We start from the raw sequence: 21,458 nt of genomic DNA, 5'->3' as shown, positions 1-21,458 counted from the left end.
TGCCACACAAAGTTATTAATAATTTTTCAACATAAGTTCAAGACATTATTATGGCTGACCCATTTGAGATATCAAAAATCTCTCCACTATTTTGCATCCTTAATCTCTAAAGATCACATCGGCCCGGTTTGGTAACAATCATATAAATTCCCTAGGAGGAATATTTCAAAATCCATCAGGTGCATTTTTGCAAACAAACCCAAAATAACTTGCCTCCTGTTGAGTTGAGTCCATGACATGCAAAAGTTGTTCGGCTCCAGGAGCTCTAAATGTGTACAGAGTTTCGTGTGGATATGTGCAAATGTGTAAAAGCTATGCAACAAAATCTCCTTGGGGGGGCCCCTGCAGGCCCCAGGCCACGCAACTCTCAGAAGTCCTAATGGCAGCAGATTCCAACCTTGCTTTAACACTGTCAAACTCCATTTAAACAATGCTGTTATGAAAACTTAAAGTAGGAAAATATAAAAAAATAAGAATATAAGGAATAATAGTTTCTATAAACAGTATCTGGTTTAAATAAAATCCAGAAACTTTATAATAAATATATTATAATTTATAAATTAAAATATATTATACTGGTTAGCACTGTCACCTTGCACCTCCAGGGTCCGGTTCGATTCCTGGCCAGGCTCGATTCCCATCTACGTGTGCATGGAGTTTGCATGTTCTTCCTGTGCTTGGTGGGTTTACTCTGGGTACTCCGGTTTCCTCCCGCAGTCCAAAGACATGTAAGACGGGATAATTGGCATTCCCAAATTGCTCGTAGTATGTGTGTGTATGTGTGTGTGTGTGCCCTGCGATGGATTGGCACTCTGTTCAGGGTGTACCCTGCCTTGTGCCCCAAGCCTCCTGGGATAGGCTCCAGGTCCCTGTGACCCTGGATACAGCATACAGTGAGTGAGTGAGTAAGTGAGTTAGTAGTGATAGTGAGTGAGTGAGTGAGTGAGTGAGTGAGTGAGTAGTGATAGTGAGTAAGTAGTGATAGTGAGTGAGTGAGTGAGTGAGTGAGTGAGTAGTGATAGTGAGTGAGTAAGTAGTGATAGTGAGTGAGTGAGTGATAGTGAGTGAGTGAGTGAGTAGTGATAGTGAGTGAGTGAGTAGTGATAGTGAGTGAGTGAGTGAGTAGTGATAGTGAGTGAGTGAGTAGTGATAGTGAGTGAGTGAGTAGTGATAGTGAGTGAGTGATAAGTAGTGATAGTGAGTGAGTGAGTAGTGATAGTGAGTGAGTGAGTGAGTAGTGATTAGTGATAGTAAGTGAGTGAGTAAGTAGTGATAGTGAGTGAGTGAGTGAATAAGTGAGTGAGTGAGTGAGTAGTGATAGTAAGTGAGTGAGTGAGTAGTGATAGTGAGTGAGTGATTAGTGATAGTGAGTGAGTTAGTAGTGATAGTGAGTGAGTGAGTAGTGATAGTGAGTGAGTGAGTGAGTTAGTAGTGATAGTGAGTGAGTGAGTAGTGATAGTGAGTGAGTGAGTGATAAGTAGTGATAGTGAGTGAGTGAGTAGTGATAGTGAGTGAGTGAGTGATAAGTAGTGATAGTGAGTGAGTGAGTGAGTAGTGATTAGTGATAGTAAGTGAGTGAGTAAGTAGTGATAGTGATAGTGAGTGAGTGAGTGAGTAGTGATAGTGAGTGAATGAGTGAGTGAGTAAGTAGTGATAGTGAGTGAGTGAGTGAATAAGTGAGTGAGTGAGTAGTGATAGTGAGTGAGTGAGTAGTGATAGTGAGTGAGTGAGTGAGTGAGTGAATAAGTGAGTGAGTGAGTAGTGATAAGTAGTGATAGTGAGTGAGTGAGTAGTGATAGTGAGTGAGTGAGTAGTGATAGTGAGTGAGTGAGTGATAAGTAGTGATAGTGAGTGAGTGAGTAGTGATAGTGAGTGAGTGAGTAGTGATAGTGAGTGAGTGAGAGATAAGTAGTGATAGTGAGTGAGTGAGTGAGTGAGTGAGTAGTGATTAGTGATAGTAAGTGAGTGAGTAAGTAGTGATAGTGAGTGAGTGAGTGAGTGAGTAGTGATAGTGAGTGAATGAGTGAGTGAGTAAGTAGTGATAGTGAGTGAGTGAGTGAATAAGTGAGTGAGTGAGTAGTGATAGTGAGTGAGTGAGTGAGTAGTGATAGTGAGTGAGTGAGTAGTGATAGTGAGTGAGTTAGTAGTGATAGTGAGTGAGTGAGTAGTGATAGTGAGTGAGTAAGTGAGTGAGTGAGTGAGTTAGTAGTGATAGTGAGTAGTGATAGTGAGTGAGTGAGTAGTGATAGTGAGTGAGTGAGTAGTGATAGTGAGTGAGTGAGTGAGTGAGTAAGTAGTAATAGTGAGTGAGTGAGTGATAGTGAGTGAGTGAGTGAGTGAGTGAGTGAATAGTGATAGTGAGTGAGTGAGTGAGTGAGTGAGTGAGTAAGTAGTGATAGTGAGTGATAGTGAGTGAGTGAGTAAGTGAGTGAGTAGTGATAGTGAGTGAGTTAGTAGTGATAGTGAGTGAGTGAGTAATGATAGTGAGTGAGTGAGTAGTGATAGTGAGTGAGTGAGTAAGTAGTGATAGTGAGTAGTGATAGTGAGTGAGTGAGTAAGTGAGTAGTGATAGTGAGTGAGTGAGTGAGTAAGTAAGTAGTGATAGTGAGTGAGTGAGTAGTGATAGTGAGTGAGTGAGTAGTGATAGTGAGTGAGAGAGTGAGTAGTGATAGTGAGTGAGTGAGTGAGTCAGTAGTGATAGTGAGTGAGGGAGTGAGTGAGGGAGTAGTGATAGTGAGTGAGTGAGTAGTGATAGTAAGTGAGTGAGTGAGTAAGTAGTGATAGTGAGTGAGTGAGTGAATAAGTGAGTGAGTGAGTAGTGATAGTGAGTGAGTGAGTGAGTGAGTGAGTAGTGATAGTGAGTGAGTTAGTAGTGATAGTGAGTGAGTGAGTAGTGATAGTGAGTGAGTGAGTTAGTAGTGATAGTGAGTGAGTGAGTAGTGATAGTGAGTGAGTGAGTGATAAGTAGTGATAGTGAGTGAGTGAGTAGTGATAGTGAGTGAGTGAGTAGTGATAGTGAGTGAGTGATAAGTAGTGATAGTGAGTGAGTGAGTGAGTGAGTGAGTAGTGATTAGTGATAGTAAGTGAGTGAGTAAGTAGTGATAGTGAGTGAGTGAGTGAGTGAGTAGTGATAGTGAGTGAATGAGTGAGTGAGTAAGTAGTGATAGTGAGTGAATAAGTGAGTGAGTGGGTAGTGATAGTGAGTGAGTGAGTGAGTAGTGATAGTGAGTGAGTGAGTAGTGATAAGTAGTGATAGTGAGTGAGTGAGTAGTGATAGTGAGTGAGTGAGTAGTGATTAGTGATAGTAAGTGAGTGAGTAAGTAGTGAGTGAGTGAGTGAGTAGTGATAGTGAGTGAATGAGTGAGTGAGTAAGTAGTGATAGTGAGTGAGTGAATAAGTGAGTGAGTGAGTAGTGATAGTGAGTGAGTGAGTGAGTGAGTAGTGATAGTAAGTGAGTGAGTGGTGATAGTGAGTGAGTTAGTAGTGATAGTGAGTGAGTGAGTAGTGATAGTGAGTGAGTGAGTGAGTTAGTAGTGATAGTGAGTAGTGATAGTGAGTGAGTGAGTAGTGATAGTGAGTGAGTGAGTGAGTAAGTAATGATAGTGAGTGAGTGAGTAAGTGAGTGAATAGTGATAGTGAGTAAGTGAATGAGTGAGTAAGTAGTGATAGTGAGTGATAGTGAGTGAGTGAGTAAGTGAGTGAGTAGTGATAGTGAGTGAGTTAGTAGTGATAGTGAGTGAGTGAGTGAGTGAGTAATGATAGTGAGTGAGTGAGAGAGTGAGTAGTGATAGTGAGTGAGTGAGTAGTGATAGTGAGTGAGTGAGTGAGTAAGTGAGTAGTGATAGTGAGTGAGTGAGTAGTGATAGTGAGTGAGTGAGTAGTGATAGTGAGTGAGAGAGTGAGTAGTGATAGTGAGTGAGTGAGTAAGTAGTGATAGTGAGTGAGGGAGTGAGTGAGGGAGTAGTGATAGTGAGTGAGTGAGTGAGTGAGTAAGTAGTGATAGTGAGTGAGTGAGTGAATAAGTGAGTGAGTAGTGATAGTGAGTGAGTGAGTAGTGATATTGAGTGAGTGAGTGATAAGTAGTGATAGTGAGTGAGTGAGTAGTGATAGTAAGTGAGTGAGTGAGTAGTGATTAGTGATAGTAAGTGAGTGAGTAAGTAGTGATAGTGAGTGAGTGAGTGAGTAGTGATAGTGAGTGAATGAGTGAGTGAGTAAGTAGTGATAGTGAGTGAGTGAGTGAATAAGTGAGTGAGTGAGTAGTGATAGTGAGTGAGTGAGTGAGTGAGTAGTGATAGTGAGTGAGTGAGTAGTGATAGTGAGTGAGTTAGTAGTGATAGTGAGTGAGTGAGTGAGTAGTGATAGTGAGTGAGTGAGTGAGTTAGTAGTGATAGTGAGTGAGTGAGTAGTGATAGTGAGTGAGTGAGTGAGTAGTGATAGTGAGTGAGTGAGTGAGTGAGTAAGTAGTGATAGTGAGTGAGTGAGTGAGTGAGTGAGTGATCGTGAGTGAGTGAGTGAGTGAATAGTGATAGTGAGTGAGTAAGTGAGTGAGTAAGTAGTGATAGTGAGTGATAGTGAGTGAGTGAGTAAGTAAGTGAGTAGTGATAGTGAGTGAGTTAGTAGTGATAGTGAGTGAGTGAGTGAGTGAGTGAGTAATGATAGTGAGTGAGTGAGAGAGTGAGTATTGATAGTGAGTGAGTGAGTAGTGATAGTGAGTGAGTGAGTGAGTGAGTGAGTGAGTAAGTAGTGATAGTGAGTAGTGAGTAGTGATAGTGAGTGAGTGAGTGAGTGAGTGAGTAGTGATAGTGAGTGAGTAGTGATAGTGAGTGAGTGAGTGAGTAGTGATAGTGAGTGAGAGAGTGAGTAGTGATAGCGAGTGAGTGAGTGAGTGAGTGAGTAGTGATAGTGAGTGAGGGAGTGAGTGGTGATAGTGAGTGAGTGGGTGAGTGAATAGTGATATTGAGTGAGTGAGTAGTGATAGTGAGTGAGTGAGTGAGTGAGTAGTGACAGTGAGTGAGTGAGTGAGTGAGTGAGTAGTCTCATGAGAACACAGTTTGTGGATCCACAATTTATTTGTTAAGCTTTGCTGCTCTCTTTGTGTCATTTTAAATATAGCACCTAGAACTATAGGTGCATTAAGCAGCTAGTGTTAAGTACACTGGAGTTAGTGAGCTAAAAGTTTATAACCGCATCTTTTTTCCCCACTTTTGCCCAGCAACAGCGTCCTGCTCCACCCCAGCACACAGCTAACAAAAGTGCGGAAAAAAGTGTGTTTAACAGTAAAGAAATAACAGTGCTTTAATACTCGGTAAGTTAAGAGATATAAAAATGTCTGTGTTAGTTTGGCTTCAGGGTTGTTTATGCTCATCTACAAAAATCTCATTAAAATTCATTTAGTAGTACATGATGTGTGTACAAACAAACAGACAGACAAAAATTCTAAAAACTATCTACTGTACATGTCTTTCATTACTCATCTTACATCCCCTAAATGATTTTTTTCGCAAATATCTTCAATACCCTGAACTTTACAGTTTTATTATATGTATAGATTATATATTTATCATAACTAGATATTTCGTGAAATTTATCATATTTGTCTTTACCAGACTTATCGTGTTCTCTTTAACCAGAGCTCTGCTGTGTAGGATTGGGTAAGAGGGTGATGGCTGGCCTTTTGGAGCTACAGGAGGAGCACGAATAAGGTGTTTGAGGGTGCTGTAGTCCTTGAAGGCCTGCTCTAAAACATTGAATTCCAAAAGGACTGGACAGACACCCACTGTATGAAGCCATCCAAAGCATTATTATTGGACTTGGAGAGACATGCTCCCCTCAGATTCACATGTTGAGAAACAAACTCTTGTTGCCATAGACTTTTTTTGTGTTTGACACATTGGGGGAAAAAGTCTTCAAAAGTCAATTTTTTGTTAGTTTTTAAAAATTTTATTGTTGTGATATTGTAATATAAAAGAATAAGTAAGAGTCTGATCAACATCTGGTGTTATCCAGGTATTTTATTGACCTTTAAGCAAAATAAAAACCTGTATTCTCCTGTTTTATGCAGATCACTGATTTACCTTTTGAAATCTTTGACTAATTTTGGAAGAATAAAGTTTTTTAGGTAATGTTTGTGTGTTTTAATTGTTGGGGAATTGTTAGGCAAACTTGTTTTTATTAAAAACAATCACTTGACCCAACTACATCAATGGACTACAATAGGAGACAACTTATTTTTTTAAATAGATGAAAACTTGGGCAACTCTAAAGAAATATACAGTAATTAACTGAGCCCACAATCAATACTACTTGAGCTGACTTAAATATCTAACTTACTGTACAAGTTGAGTTAACTTAAGGATTCGAACCGTGTTAACTACGCAACAATGTGAAATATTTAGTTTGGCCAGTAAATTTCTCTAAAAGTTGAGTAAACTTTAAAAATCTGTGCGTCGTTACTAAACTTTTTAATTTTGAGGCAGCATTTCCTTTTTTTTACAGTATAGGTTCTAATGGAGAACAAACTACAAGAAGTAATAAATGTTAATGGAAGACTTACAGGAAGACGTATTAAAATAATGTGAAATAGTAGGTTTAATAATAAACTTTTTAACTTAGTTATTGATGAGGGATATCCTTGTTAAAATTAGTTTATGCTACATTCATTATCCATAGGCTGAATTACATGAGGAAATCTTATTCAAATAATGCTAATGATCAGGGATCCCTTATTAAAATGAATTTAAAAAAATCTGGTCACTTAAAGGGCCAAATGGAATAAACAGCTGCATCACTAGTGTTTTTGTACAGTGTTTCCTCATGTTTGTGCTATTGTGCTTCTTGCACAGTAATACACAGCCGTGTCCTCTGCTGTCACACCAGAGAGTTTGAAATATGCCATGCTGTTGGAATTATCTCTGGTGATTTCTGTTCTGCCTTCAAAAGGTTTACTATAACCAGTGCCACTGCCATCAGTGTAGATATACCCCATCCACACCAGTGGTTTGTTCGCCTGTTGTCTGATCCAGTGTATTTGGTAGCTTCCAAAATTAAATCCAGATCCTCTGCAGGAGAGACTCAGAGTTTCTCCAGGTTTCTTCTGCACTGTCGTTTGTAATGACTCAAGACTTTGACATTTCACACCTGAAAATGGATGAACAATATTTAATGAATCGGTTTTTAATACAGAAACATACAGATTGATACCTGAATGAAAGGTTTCAGTTGAGAACTCACTGATGATGCTGATTAATAGCAGGAGTAAGGAGAGTGGGATCTTCATGGTGAGTGTCGATGAGACTCAGCTGCCTCACTCAGCTCAGCTGCACATAAATATAAAATGGACACACATACTGTAGCACACAAGATTTGCATGATGACATCATCTCCATAGATAAAAGAGAACAGGGAAGAGATTCAGACTTTGAGTGCAGATGAGACTCTTAGCAGCAGTAAAACATGTGACTGGTGCAAACATTTTAAAGAAGGCTGTACAGCGTTCCAGGAAGAGGTGGCTCGGAGCCCACTGTAGTCAGTCCTGTGACCATTAATGAGTAGAAAGCCTGATCACTAAAAAAATCGACAGATAACTTGTCGCAAACCTGCAGAAGAGACGCATCTGTAGGAACTGTACACACAATCATTCACTAATACCACTTGCACATTACAAAAACATGTCTGGGTGTTATTGCCACATCCTTAGTAAAGTCCTGGCCATCGTACAAACTATTTCCACATGTTTGGGCCATTAAAGAAGGTGCTGGGAAGCCAGTTTTTCAGATTTGAAGCAAGCCATCCAATCATCTGCATGAGAAAACTTTCTGTGAAATGCTGGAATATAGGAGCTTTTGTTTATAAGGTTATTATATAGAAAATAGACAGATGTGCACCTCTGATAATAAACATCTGGTTCACATTTAAATTGTCATCACTTCACTGCACTTGACTTTGAACCAAATAAACATAAAATATCTGATTTCCATTCAGTTGGCCTCTCCTAAAGGGGCACCATATCAAGATTGACCCTGTGCTCCAGGAATCCCAACTTCCTAACCAGCTGAGGTCTGAGAAGAAGGTATTTTGCGCTGCTGTAATGGATATGTTGCCCTCCAGTGGATTGGCACACTGTCCAGCGTATACCCCGCCTAGAGCCGTGGGTCTCCTAGGATAGGCTTCAGGCCCCCCGCAAACCTAAATACAGGATAAGGCGGTATAGACAATGAGTAGGTGAGTGAGAGTGTAATGAATATGTTACAAATAAAGTCTTCATCTAATTTTACCATACAATTATTTGCTATATGGGTCAGGATCACTATGTAACCTCAAAGCATAAAAGCAAATAAAAAAAAGCAAATAAAAAAAATTCAAAGAAAGCACCATGGTTACAAAAAGGGTATAGGACTAAAAACACAAAGATACTCATTAATTTCCATATTTATTAATTTAATAATTTTAGGCTGGTTTTACTGTAAGAAACCAGAGGCAGCACTGCAGTTAAGAGAGCAGGTGCATCCTGTTTGTGTGACAAACTATAACCATAACTTAAGTTCATAAAAGTATATTATGAATGTACATTTCATAAATGTATGGAAATCATCTGAAATAATATGGATTATTCCCATACAGTATAGATTATTAGTATTGTTATTGTTGTTGTTGTTGTTATTATTATTATTATTATTATTATTATTATTAATAATAATAATAATAATAATAATAATAATAAGTAATCATCAAACAGCTGTAAAAAAAAAAAAAATAAGTAAAAGAACATCCCTTTTTTACGTCAATAAACTTCTTAAACAGTCCCGGTGACGACCATCACAAGGTTTTTTTTTTTTTTTACAAAGTAGATGAAACTCTGTGGGCTAACAGACTCCCCAATAATTACACAGGTGTTACAATTCAAAGATAAAACAGAGGATGTGGAGTGTGAAAGATCTTCTGAGATACTGTAAAAGAGTGACTTACGGCACTCTTTATTTTTTCATACTTTGCTTCCAAAAACACGGACAGTCTTGTATTTTTATGGTAGTTTTGATAAATAGTCCTCCAAGCTTCCTGAAGGACTTTACTGGCTCTTATTTTAAGTCCAGTTTTAAGGAAAGGTATTTTGTTCGTTAGCCACACAGAGACCTATGATTCATTCATGCATGAAATTTCTTTTTTTTTTTTACTTAAGGCATGAACCAGTGAGAAACAGGTGCAGATGATGACAGATGATCAGGCTGATGATTATTATACCGCTGATCCTGAATACTGAGTGGTTGGAACAGATAAAAGGGGAAATGAGATCGCTGCTGGGTTCGTTATATGAACAACCATTTTTTAAAAAGTATAGCTTTGAGCAATTTGCAGCCTGTCACATAAAAAAAAAAAAGCATCTAATTTCCTTAATTTAATCTACACAATTTAGGTACATTTAATTACATTGAAGACTTTTGTATAGTACTGTAGTTGTTGTATTATTGTAAAAAATATTTACGCAAAGTGTTGTTATTAATATACTTCACTTAACAATGCCTTAGTCAAATCTAATTTCAGTAGGCATGTGTAGTCTAAAGAACTGTGTAGTACATGGAACTAAAAAGAAGTCTAAAAACTGGTTTCAACCAGATGGATCTGATTGTTGTAAATCTGTGAAAATAAATATAATAATATATAACGTCTGTAGAGGTTGAACTGATATAACAAGCTTTTTGGCAGCAAGCCTTAAAGAACAAAAAGCCACCGCACATCAACTTTAAACCTAACTTTAGGCCTTTTTGTTCAAAGTTTCAAAGGTTCAATGTTCAAAGGTCTTCTCTCTCATTCCAGTACACATGCACATGTAGACATGCTGGAAAGAAATTAAGTTCCCAGTTCCTGGTGATTAAACAAGGAGCCCACAGTTGTTTGGGGGGGGGGGGGGGGGGTGATGACAGAGTAATGGCCAAACATGCAGCTTGTTTAAAGTTAATTATTGACTAGTGAAATTTTAGATAATTAAGATAGATAAAGGCAAGTAAACATTTTGTAAAAGGCCATTTTGCGCCAAGATTCTAACCTAATCAAGATGCAGTCATCCAAATTATTGATATACTGGATTTTCTTTAAATTCATTCATTTATTTTTAAAGGATGCTCTACAATTCCTCATCACCATAAACAGCAAACCGGTTATTACAGCTAATGAAGGTTCTATAAGGGTTTAGATACTTGTCTCAGTCTGTGCAGCCTCATATAATTATAACTGTTGATAGTTTCTAATCTCTTCTTAGCCCAGCTGTAATTATAAGAGCCTGAAGCGAAACGCAAAGACACTCTGAAACAACAACTGAAAATTAGAAGTTGAACCTTTCTGCTTTGTTAATCAAATCAGCCCAAATTCTCTCCAGGGCTTAAATACTAATTTGACTTTTTTGTTAATTACATGGACAATCAAACTCTTCATGCATATATAATGTCTACGTTTCTTAAATCTCTGTTGAGAGTGAACGTTGCAAGCTAAATTATGTAATTGTTTTAGCCCCACTATTCAACTAAGCTGTTTTTCATCTGTTTTGGCTGGTTACTGCGAATTTAAATTGCAATGTATGCAATTTCGTCACAAATTTGGTTATCAGTGTTTGTAAAGCCGAAAGTCCAAAATTATTAATCTTGCAAAGAGTTTTTTCGCGTTTTACCAACATATTTTTTGTTTATTAAAGAATATCAGATCATAATTTAGGATATTTATAATGACATTTAAATGTTGTGGCTTGTACATGAATTAGTTCCTCTTACCAGATACATAATAGTTTGTACAAATCTTACTGCTTGGTTCCTTTTAAAGTGAAGAAGACAAACTGCAGTTCGTCAAATCACAAGATTTTTTTAGCGCCCTCTCCTGATTGAATTTATTTCACACTTCTCAAAGTAAGTTTGAGCTATTCTTCTCTGACCTCTTTTATTAACAAAGGATTCCCAGCCGCAATGGAGAGCTTTTATATTTGTTGTTTTTCCTCACCATTTTGTGCAAACTGTGTGTGTGTGTGTGTGTGTGTGTACATTCAAAACATCTTCTGACCTGAAACAAGAACCATGCCTTATTCAATAACAGATATCAGCTCATTGGACTTGTCTAGGCCTGCTCGACACTCGTCTGGAGTTTGCCTATTATCTGGATGATAATAGGCACAGACTAATGACATTTAAAATACCAAATGCTTGGACTATTTTAGGTAGCTCCGTTTCTCCACATGGCTTTAGACCGTATCTTAACCTTTGTAGATGCTAGAATTGCACCCAGAGCTTAATTTACTCGTTGGCCTAAGCTACAAACACCTCACATTTAGTGAATATTGCTTTGTTTGTTTACAGACTGATGACATTTGAACATTTAAAGCAACTGTTTTAGGTGGCTTATTTTCTCCATAATTATTTTGACTCTATTAAATATTTCTAGTTCTATCTTTAATGCATGAGACTTAATCACCACTGCAACAAAAAAAAAAAAGGTCTTTTACTCTTATCAAGTAAAATATATTTTAAATCTAGCCAAAGCATCTATAATTTGTAAAAAATAAAATAAAATAAGTGTACCACAAATGAAATATAAGAATCTTAAGCTTATTTCTATTCTACTCGTACTACATTGCAAGTGACAACCTCTTGCTGAATTTGCATATAATTTTGCTTGCTTCAAGAAATAAATTCCTAAAATAGGTTTTCACTTGCAATTTTAAGAAAAATTTAACAAGAAATGTGCTTAATAATATATTTGGCATGTTGTACACTTGTTTTAAGGAAGTACGTATTGACAAATCCAAGTATATTCAAGATATGTTTACAGAGCTTAGGGGTCCATTTGTATGGAGCTTTTGACATGAATCTACATGATTTATATGCACTATAATGGTACCACATGATTGGCTAATTAGAGAATTGTACAAATGAGCAAGATACAGGTGTTCCTATTAATGTGGCCGACGAGAGTATATATTAGTATAGTCCATTGCTTTATTGAAGGCAAATTGACATTTAAGAGTGCAATGTTTTATTGATATACTAGTCCATAACATACAACTAGTCTGAACCGTTTATAAAAAGCATTTTTTTTTTTTGAGAAAACATTTAGACAGACTCAATGTTAGTATCTGCACACACTATGCACTGTAAAGCACTCGGTATTATCAATCTCATGTCCATATTTAAGTAAAATCACAAAAGTAACATTTACGGTAATAGCAATTCTAATCGTTCTTTCTAATCCAAGTTTGATTTTAATTTTTTTTTTTTTTTTTACAAAAGAGAGTTAAATGTGGGGCATGTAGCGTGGGGAGGGGGGTGGAGGGTGGGAAGTGTTTCCACTTTGGTGTATCCAATATACAATATTGCACTTTATAATAAAAAAAAAGTTTCAGTTTGACACATCAGGTCAGTGGCACAGGGTTAGAATCATACTTCAGTTTGATGACAATTAGCAGAAAAAGTAGAAACAATACAAAAAAAATACAAAAGCGCCAAAATGGGGTAAATGATTGTCGTGAGCATAAAAAAGATTGAGAGAGAGAGAGAGAGAGAGAGAGAGAGAGAGTTGGAGTTAAATGTACAGTGTAAAGCTCAATGATTTTCTCCAGACCTGTAGTTCATTTGTTTATCTTTGCACTCAGGCTTCAAAAGTTAATGTTTGTAACAAGTAAGAGGATCTTACAGTTTATGACAAAGAATGCATGCATGTCATATTTGGCCAACCTCATGCTTTAAGGAAACAGTGAGCAATCTTTGGACATAATTGTGGATCTGGGCGGTGGAAAAAAAAAAAAAAAAAACAGTTTCTCTCCACTTGAGTGCTCGGAGAATACAAAGTAGAAAAGCTAAGACAATGTATAAAGTAATGTTTGTTTCTTATTACATATTGCATCGTGATTAGTTCCCATAAATTTACAGAAGATGCTAATTGTCAGGCATGTTCTGATATTACAGTTTGCAATATTATCGTGACTATTTAATGTAGCAGTTCTGAGAATGTTCACAGAACTTTCGTCTGATAACTGGAATTATGTGAATACCTTCTGAGAGGAATACTCGGGAACTTTCTCCCCCCACCCTTCACATTTGTCAAAAAAAGGCAACCAAACGAGACAGCTATCCTTAAAATAAAGCTAGTGATTTTTTATTTTTTTGTACAGCTAGGCTGCTTTCTTCTTCATGAGTGCTAACAACAGGCCTCAGTTATCTATCTTAAAAAAAAAAAAAAAGTTTTGTGCAAATTTTTTTTGCTAGGCTAAATGAATGTTAAAATTTCCAAATGATTAGATGGTAAATGAAAGAGAGAGCCTCCTAACCGTGGTGTATGCTAAATTGTCCAACCGCCATTCCTGCACTAAGGCCTTAAGTCATGGTGACTAGAGTCACCTCACATTTTAAATGACAGTCCAAGCTCAGCTACCTTGAATTTGTTCACTACAAAGACCAGACAAATGAAGTCTACTTGTTCCCCTGTGTTGCAGTGTCCAGGTAATAGACGTTAACCAGATGACGATTAAGATGCCGTCTGTAGTCCATCTCCAGCGGGAAAGTGCGGTCACAGAACACGCACGTGTGGCTGAGCAGCTGTGTGGGAGAAGGCAGCTCTTCCGTCGGCGTTTCTGGAAGCTTCCCGTTGAGCCCAGAGTCGTAGCTTACCTCCGAGGCACAATCACTGATATCGCTACCTCCGTCGTGGCTGTGGATGCCCTCGTCGTCTTCACCGTATTGAGATTTGCTACATGGTGGTTTCGACAGGTCCAGAGTCGGACTATCTGTTCCACTATCAATATCTGAAGCTGTCCGTGCTTCTGCAGGAGCCTTTTCATCAGTAGTGGCCTTCAGTTTTGTTGCTTTGTGTACTGAAGAAGGCTTCTCTGATAGATTTTTGTTTACGTTAAGCTTCTTGGAAGTGCGAGACACCTTGTCTTTTGAGACTGGACCCTGTCCTGGGCTGGACTGCACTTTTTCAGGCTCGGGTGGATGTTTCAGAGCATCGGGCTCCGTACATGTGCTTGGGACCTCAACACTACCCGCCACCTTGTTTCTCTTTTCGCTTCGCCGACTGTTGCCCTTCGACGAGTTCATCTTTCCAGGAGTGCTCGGGCTCTGTGCAACCTCCACTTTACGGCGTTTTGCCTTCTCTGCCTGAGGAGAGCGTGCGCACTCTGCTTTTTTGCGTTTTTGTATTTTGGTCTCGGGCTCCTCTTGACTTGGAGACTTCTCCACCACCGTTCCGTCAAGATTCACCGTTCCAGTCTGTTTTTTGGCTGCTTTCCTGCCTGATGCTGTTTTCGAACCTTTAACATTTTTTACCCCTCTCTTCTGTTCAACCTTTTCCAGCCTTTCTCTTTCTCTCTGTTTTTCCTCCTCCATCTTCTGCTTCAGCTCCTTTTCTCTCATTTCTCTCTCCACTTTTTCCCTTTCTCCCCTTTCCTTTAATTCCTTTGCTCTCAATTCCCTCTCTAGCCTCTCTCTCTCTTTTTGTTCCTCCTCCTCCTTTTTTTCCTTCTCCCTCATTTCTTTCTCCACCTTCTCTCGTTCTCTTCTTTCCTCCTGCTCCTTTTGTTTCAGTTCTTTCTCAAGTCTTTCTTTCTCTTGTCTCTCTCTTTTTCTCTTTTCCTCCTCGTCCCTCTGCTTCTCCTTCTTTGCTTTCTCCAGCCTTTCATCCTCCTGCCTCTTTCTTTCCTTTCTCTCCTCCTCCTCTTTCTGCTTCTGTTCCTTTGATCTCATTTCTTTCTCTATCCTTGGAGTCTGTTGTCTCTTCTCGAGATCTGCTCTGTTTTCCTCCTTAGAACCATCCTGGTTTTTGGCAAGCGTCTCTTTCTTTTCCTTTGCTGCCTTTTCTTCTTTTTTAGCACAACCTCTAGTGACTTTGTCTGTAGATTTGGCAGCCTTCTCAGCTTTTTTCATCTCCTTGTCTTTCTTTCCGTCCTGTTTCTCGACACAGTGGACCGTTTCTTTGATTCTCGCTTTCTTGCTGCTTGGTTCTTTCCCCTCATTTCTTGATGCAGATCTTTTCTCTGCTTTCCTCTCACACGTTTTGTCTTTTGTGGTTTCAGATGCAAGTTTTCTAGCACTCTCACCATCCGGATTAGTTTTTCCGTTCTTTTTGATAGAGAGGTTGATGGGGCCTGCGTTTGAATCCGTGTCCTCGGATACCTCTGCTTTTCGTCTACATCTCGTCCTTGGTTCTGCGGTCTGCTTCAAGTCATCGCCGTCTGCTTTCTTCACCCTCAGTCTGACCTTGGACACGTCCATGGAGATATCTGAGCATCCTGGGTGCCTGGACTTGATGTGGTACTGCAGGTTGCATTTCTTCGAAGCAGCGTACTTGCAGACGGGGCAAAGGAACTGCCGTGGGTTGATGTGCAGCTCCACGTGCTTTTTAAAGTTGCTCCGGTCGGCTGTTTTGTACTGGCAGTAGGGGCAGTTGAGCGGCTTAGGTCCGTTATGCACCTGCCTGGCGTGACGAGTCACCTCGTGTTGATTGGCTGCCAGATAGCTGCAGCTGTCACATTTAAATGGTCTCTCACCTGGGGTAGAGATACATAAGGTCAGGATATGTTTGTAAATGTTTCCGTTTACTTCGAGGGGTGAATAAACACAAACATTGACCTCATGCAGAAAAAAAAAAACAGGAACACGCAAATAAAATCCAAAATCCAATCACAGTCACTCAAAAGTACACAGTACAAATCCTTTACCGTTTTATCTTGATTCGTCTGGATGCGTGGTGTGCAACACAGAAAAAAAATGTTTAGTGATAAAACAAACTAAACTAATTCTCAAATGTGTACTAATCACAAAAAATAGTGATACAGTAGATTTATATTTGTTTAAGGGAACTGGTGGCGCACACACCATGCCTGGGAATAACACTAAGCATGACATCATCTGTTGGTTAAGCATAATAAGAGTGGACTAATCAGTAACTCAAGAACTTAAGGCAAACAGATCCACATATCTGTTTTTAGTTGGTTTCCAAGCAGACTCACTAGGTTAGGGGGTCACCATTGTTTTCTCTCGTCTAACTTGTTCCAGCATGACAATGTCGCTGTGCACAAAGACAGCTCCATGGAGACATGGTTTGCCAAGGTGGAATGGAAGAACTTGTGTATTCTACTCAGACCCCTGACTTTCACACCACTAGGATAAAATGAAACTCAAGACTGTTGAACATGGTCACAGGCAATTCAACTGAACAAACATCATATCCTATAATGAGAGTTTTGAAGCTTCAGATGATGACTCACCAGAGTGTGTTCTTAAGTGCCGTGTGAGATGGGTCTTCTGAGAGCTCGAATATTCACAGTAAACACACTGGAAAGGACGCTCACCTAAAAAAAACAAACGAGAAACAGGAAATGTGTCAAATAAAAAAGGTGTTGTATGTAGAAATCTTACAACACTACACCACCATATCGTGTGTTTAGTCTCACGTCTTTAACACTAATCCCCAGCTGAGGCTGCGTACCGGTGTGTGTGCGAATGTGCTGGATGTAGTTGTTCTTCCTGTCAGAGAAGTAGCTGCACTGGTTGCACGTGAACAGCTTGCTGGGAAAGTGGTTCCTCAGGTGCTTCTTCCAGTGATACTGACTGACGGTGGAGTAGGGGCAGATGGTGCACCTGAACACCCGCTGCTCGTCCCCTTCGTTCTTGTGGTGTCGCAGGTGTGCAACGTAGTGATCGTAACGGTTGGTGTTGTAGCCGCAGCGCTCGCAGCAGATCACGCCCTTGGCGCAGTTTTCCGCAGACTTTTGCTGCGTCGGACTCGACTCGTCATCCGAATTTCCACTGCCCGTCTTTTCCGCTATCAGTTTCTTAGCGCTGTGGACGCGGATGTGCTGGACGAATTCCTCTTCGCAGTCGGCTTGAAAGTGGCACGGCTTGCAGTAGAACGGTTTCTTCTTTTTCTTTGCAGGTTTGAACGCTGCGTTCGGCTCAGACACGCTGCCGTCTTTATCCTTTGCGGGAGCTTCTGTTTCAGTGGATTTCTTCGAAAGGTCGGTTGGCACCGCCTCTGTAGTTTCGATGACCTTTTCCACTCTATTTTCTCCCATTCCGGTGCCTTCGTCAACGTTTTCGGTCGTCTCGTTGTAGCTGTAGTGGACCACGTTCTCATCCTCGCTGTCCGAGTAACCACAGCATCCGACGTTTTTCAGTTCCGTTATCTGCTTCTCCTCCTCCGGTGGTGACTCCGTGTTTAGGGCCACGTTGGCCAGCATCACAAGCTGCAGCGCGGGAAGCTCTGTAGCAGGTTCATGTTCTTCGGGAAGTGAAGAATCTCCAGGCGTCACGAAGACGTTCGTGCAGAGATTAAACACTGCATTAGAGGCCATCTTGATCAGCTGAGAGACAAATACAAGAGGATAGAAGTAAACAGTTACGTACATATTATGTTATTATATTATGTTATTACGTAGGGTGTCCATACATGGCAGTATTTAACAATACATTCTTCTTTTGTCAAACACATTCTTAAAGAATACGTTACCCAGTATGGAAAGTTTTTAAAGACATTTTTCTGAATAATTACAATATGAACGATATAATCATGCCACACTCTTGATGTATAAAGGTCACAAAAACATCCTTCCTCAAAGCCATTTCCTGACATAAATCATGAGACACATACACGGGTAGCTGAAGGGCTGAAGTTATACTGTAAAAAAAAAATCTATGAAAGGCGTACATAATGAACCTAACTGTTTTTGCACTTCTCTATACTCAAAATGGCTGCAATAATCTTAAGAGTCAGTATAAGCAAAGCCTCTAGGAAGTATCACTTATAGTCACACACACTAACACACACACACAGCTCTTGTTCAGGGCTCAGAGCCTTGTATGGACACACTCCCTGTGACTCAGAATGATTCAGCGTGCAGAACTTCTGTTTTTTTACCCGAAAATGAAGCCTGAGGCTTTACAAATCTGAGAACTTTAATATGTACAAAGGTCTTTACAGAGAACAAAAAAAAAAAGAAAAAGATCAGCTTGTGCAAATAGGTGTTTATTGAAATCTGTCCAGTCCAGTCGAGTATGAAATTTATCCTGATCTTCTTAATAATAAACAATTTCCTTGAGGTTTTTGCAAACCTTTCTGGACAGCATTTATAAAAACAAAACATTTTCGCAATGAGACTGGAAGGGAAAAGATGATTCACATGCATAATGTGATTCTTTTGTGTGGCAATTCATATATCACCATCTAAACTATTCTATTTGGAATGACCTGGTCGCAGTCCAGACCTCAACCCAAGTGAAATGCTGTGGCACAACTGTAACATATTTGTGCTGTGCATAAGCCAATGCCAAAAACTTAAATGAACTAAAGGAATGTAGTAAAGAAGAATTGGCCAAAATGATGTGAGACACTGATAAAGTCATACAGGAGATTATTACTTCAAGTCATTGCTGCTAAAGGTGAATCTACAAGCTATTGGATCACAGTTTTTCCTTTTTGGCTTAATTTTTGTTAGCCCTTAAAGCTCAAAAAATTATTAGCCATTATTTGTTTTGCCTGTTTTAATAAACATTTATAGGGTTCATGATAGTGCAGTCCAGAGTGACATGACCTTTCTTTCAGCACAAAATAGGCAAAATGATTAACTGAATTTGAGTTAACTTTAACCAAATTCCCAAACATGACTGAGTAAAAAAAAAAAAAGGAAAAATGGGTCACATGAGCAAAGAAATAGCACAGATAAACATAATCACATTTTTATTGTTAATAACATGCTTATTTTAAGAGTTCTATATTTTTGCCACATCATTCCCATATTCCAGTAAAGGTATTATTTACCCTTTTGTTCTACCTGAAATATCCAAAAACTTAAATGCACAGCTTGAAGTCTGAAGCCTCATCATAAACACTGGCAAGGGTTCCATGTAAGGACATAAGTTGAGTAAAAGCGGTGTAATATATTATTATTACTTAATAATTTACCTTAAACAGGGAATGTATTTGGCTGACAACAAAAGAAGTAAAACTTAGTGTTAACAAGGCACACGATACTAAACCTTAAAAAAAATTCTTTGTATTAATAAGTTAGGCAGAGAGTTTTTGCCATGCAGGAAGACAGGCAGACATGCAGGTGGGCTTTTACCTAAAATAATAACATCACTGATTACATTAAAGCTGATCACCTTATGAGGGCCCAAGCACTACAACATCAGCGCTATAATGTCATGACTTCCAGATCTCATTGAGCATGTCATGGGCTCAACTCAACAAGAAGTCAGTTATTTTGGGTTGTTTGTAAAACACATACAATGGATTTTAATATACTCCTCCTGATCTCAAGACATTGAGGATGCAAAATTGCAAAGGGATTTTTGATCTTAAATGTTCCAGCCGTGGCAAGGCCTTAAATTATGGCAAATAACTTCCTTAGTTATATATGATCATATCGTTATATAATACATATTATGTAATAATGGTAAACATAACATTGAATGACATCAGAATGACATCATAGTGTTATGCTAAAAAAGCAGCCTTGTGGCTCCTTGTTGCTTAAAACTAAAATCTTTCTAGCTATAACCTTTTAACCTTTATTTCTACAAAACTGTTTTTATGTGTACTTACAATTTTATACATAATCACTATAGTCTTGTTTTTTTAGCACTTTTCTACCACACTTCCCCCCCTTCTAATCTCTCACGCTCTAATCTTGCGCGCACGTTCTCGTGCATATCAGCACTCCTCGCGCGGACGTTCTCGTGCACCTTAAACTCCCCCCCCCCCCCCCCCCCCTCTCTCGTGCACTTTTCCTGCTCACAGCTTCATGTCATGTTGCGCTATGCGGCCATTTTCCCCCACAGTAGCACCACCACGCTGGCAGGGCAAACACTCCTACAGCTCCCGAGTGAAAATATTCTCATACATACACACACACACACACATACACACAAAACTCACCTGCTTTTTCCCCTTGTTGCATGTTTACATATCTTGTGTCAACATGACTGAGAAAAGTATATTTAAAAAAACTTTAAACTCGCGTTAAAAGTGAAATCCTGAGCGTTTGTTGGACAGCTCCCAGAATCAGGAAATAAAATCAGCCATGATGGAATGACGGGAGGGGGGGGGGACTTCATATTGGATATAAAACTTTTACCACACAGTCTACATTAGGTCTGATTTTATCTTAGAAGTCAAATGTGGACTTTGGGAAGAAATGATAAATCTGAAAAACTGTTATGGACTTTAGGCCTCAAAAAGTCGCTGTCCAACTTGTAAACACACAAACACACTTCAGGAAGTGTTATAAGCTGTTGCACGCTAGTGACCTCGAGTCGTGTTATAACCCCCCTGGCTTGTCTGCACCTACTAACCTTAGCTAGTGTTTAACTAACTAACTTTAGCTAGCCACTTTTCCGAGAAAAGAAGTCACCCACGCCAACGACACCTTTTCAAAAAATAAATAATGATAAAGCTGCTTGTTTTTGATTGTTTTTCTCGTTTTCTTGCGTCAAACGCGTATTTCCTGAGAAAGGCGTCTAGTTATAAAGTGTGTGTGAGTGTGTTAGCCGTGGTCCTGATCTCGGTTGCTGGACAGCGCCTCTCACACACCCTGCCTCCATTTTACAAGCCTACACACTTTTACTGAACTCCGCCAAGAAGCACGACAAAAAGTGCGATTTTCGATGTTTTAACGTATCTTATTTTGACAGGAAACTCACCCTCGGCGTTCTTTCGACGTCCGTCGATGTTTTCGTGAAGCTTTTTCCAAGTTTTTGACTCTCTCAAAACTAAGTTTTTCTGCTCAACTTGTTCAGGGAAGTGCGAGCCTCGACGCATTCCAACACAGCGCTGTTGAGGTGGAGTCCCAAACGCCTACACAATCGCTAGATAGGTTCACTACATAGGCTGCAGAACAATGACCGTCTACGCACTACGTAGTGCTCTGCGTCCAATAAGCCGTTTGGAATAGCGTTTCTGCGTTTCACGTTACGTCACCGCGCTGCACGAGGCCGAGTCAAATTGATTAAGTTAGTGATTACTACAGAGCTCCTGTAACATTCTTTGATATAAATAGCTAGTTAAGAGGGGATTTTTTTCCGAAATCTACTATTTAGCATTAGCATTTTTATCATATTTTTAGCATTAGCTTTTACAGACTTTTAGAGTTTATTACTTTTGAAATTGTTTGCTTAGTTTGCCTTTATTATTAGAAACATCATGGAACACCATTTATTAGTCAGCATTTTAAGTTAAACAAAACCTCAACTTTTTATTTATGATAACACCTAATTATTTGTTCTGTCTTGAATAGTTGGTGCTGTAATTTGTGAGATGTTTTATATTACACCAAGCTGATGTTACAGACTGACATTAGCCCTATTTGGATTGAATAAGTTAATCGGAGGAAGACAAGGCTGCCCTCATTCAACATTCAAGTTACGTTTATTGAGTTTGTGATTACTATAGAGGTTCTGTAACGTATACCTATATAAACACATTTAAATAAC

General features: G+C 39.1%; 1 protein-coding gene across 1 annotated transcript; it reads right to left on the bottom strand.

The window, feature by feature from the left end:
- Positions 1 to 12,777: 12,777 nt before the first annotated feature.
- Positions 12,778 to 20,807, bottom strand: rest (RE1-silencing transcription factor). The gene is made up of 4 exons (XM_053515058.1): positions 20,670 to 20,807; positions 16,459 to 17,332; positions 16,238 to 16,321; positions 12,778 to 15,517 (listed from the first exon to the last, which is right to left on the bottom strand). The coding sequence occupies exons 2-4, from the start codon at positions 17,321 to 17,323 to the stop codon at positions 13,443 to 13,445; spliced, it is 3,024 nt and encodes a 1,007-aa protein (XP_053371033.1). The 5' UTR covers positions 17,324 to 17,332; positions 20,670 to 20,807; the 3' UTR covers positions 12,778 to 13,442.
- Positions 20,808 to 21,458: the final 651 nt, after the last annotated feature.

This window comes from Clarias gariepinus, chromosome 16, assembly GCF_024256425.1.
Source record: "Clarias gariepinus isolate MV-2021 ecotype Netherlands chromosome 16, CGAR_prim_01v2, whole genome shotgun sequence".
NCBI lineage: Eukaryota > Metazoa > Chordata > Actinopteri > Siluriformes > Clariidae > Clarias > Clarias gariepinus.
The sequence above is the reverse complement of the archived record's forward strand: the minus strand, read 5'-3'. Positions and strand labels throughout refer to the sequence as shown.

Excerpts from the sequence above, each read along its gene's own strand:
- rest (XM_053515058.1), bottom strand. The coding sequence starts at position 17,323 with ATGGCCTCTAATGCAGTGTTTAATCTCTGCACGAACGTCTTCGTGACG. Across the intron at positions 16,322-16,458 it reads GCACATTCGCACACACACCG|GTGAGCGTCCTTTCCAGTGT; the intron begins GTACGCAGCCTC and ends TGTTTTTTTTAG. Across the intron at positions 15,518-16,237 it reads GCACTTAAGAACACACTCTG|GTGAGAGACCATTTAAATGT; the intron begins GTGAGTCATCAT and ends TCTCTACCCCAG.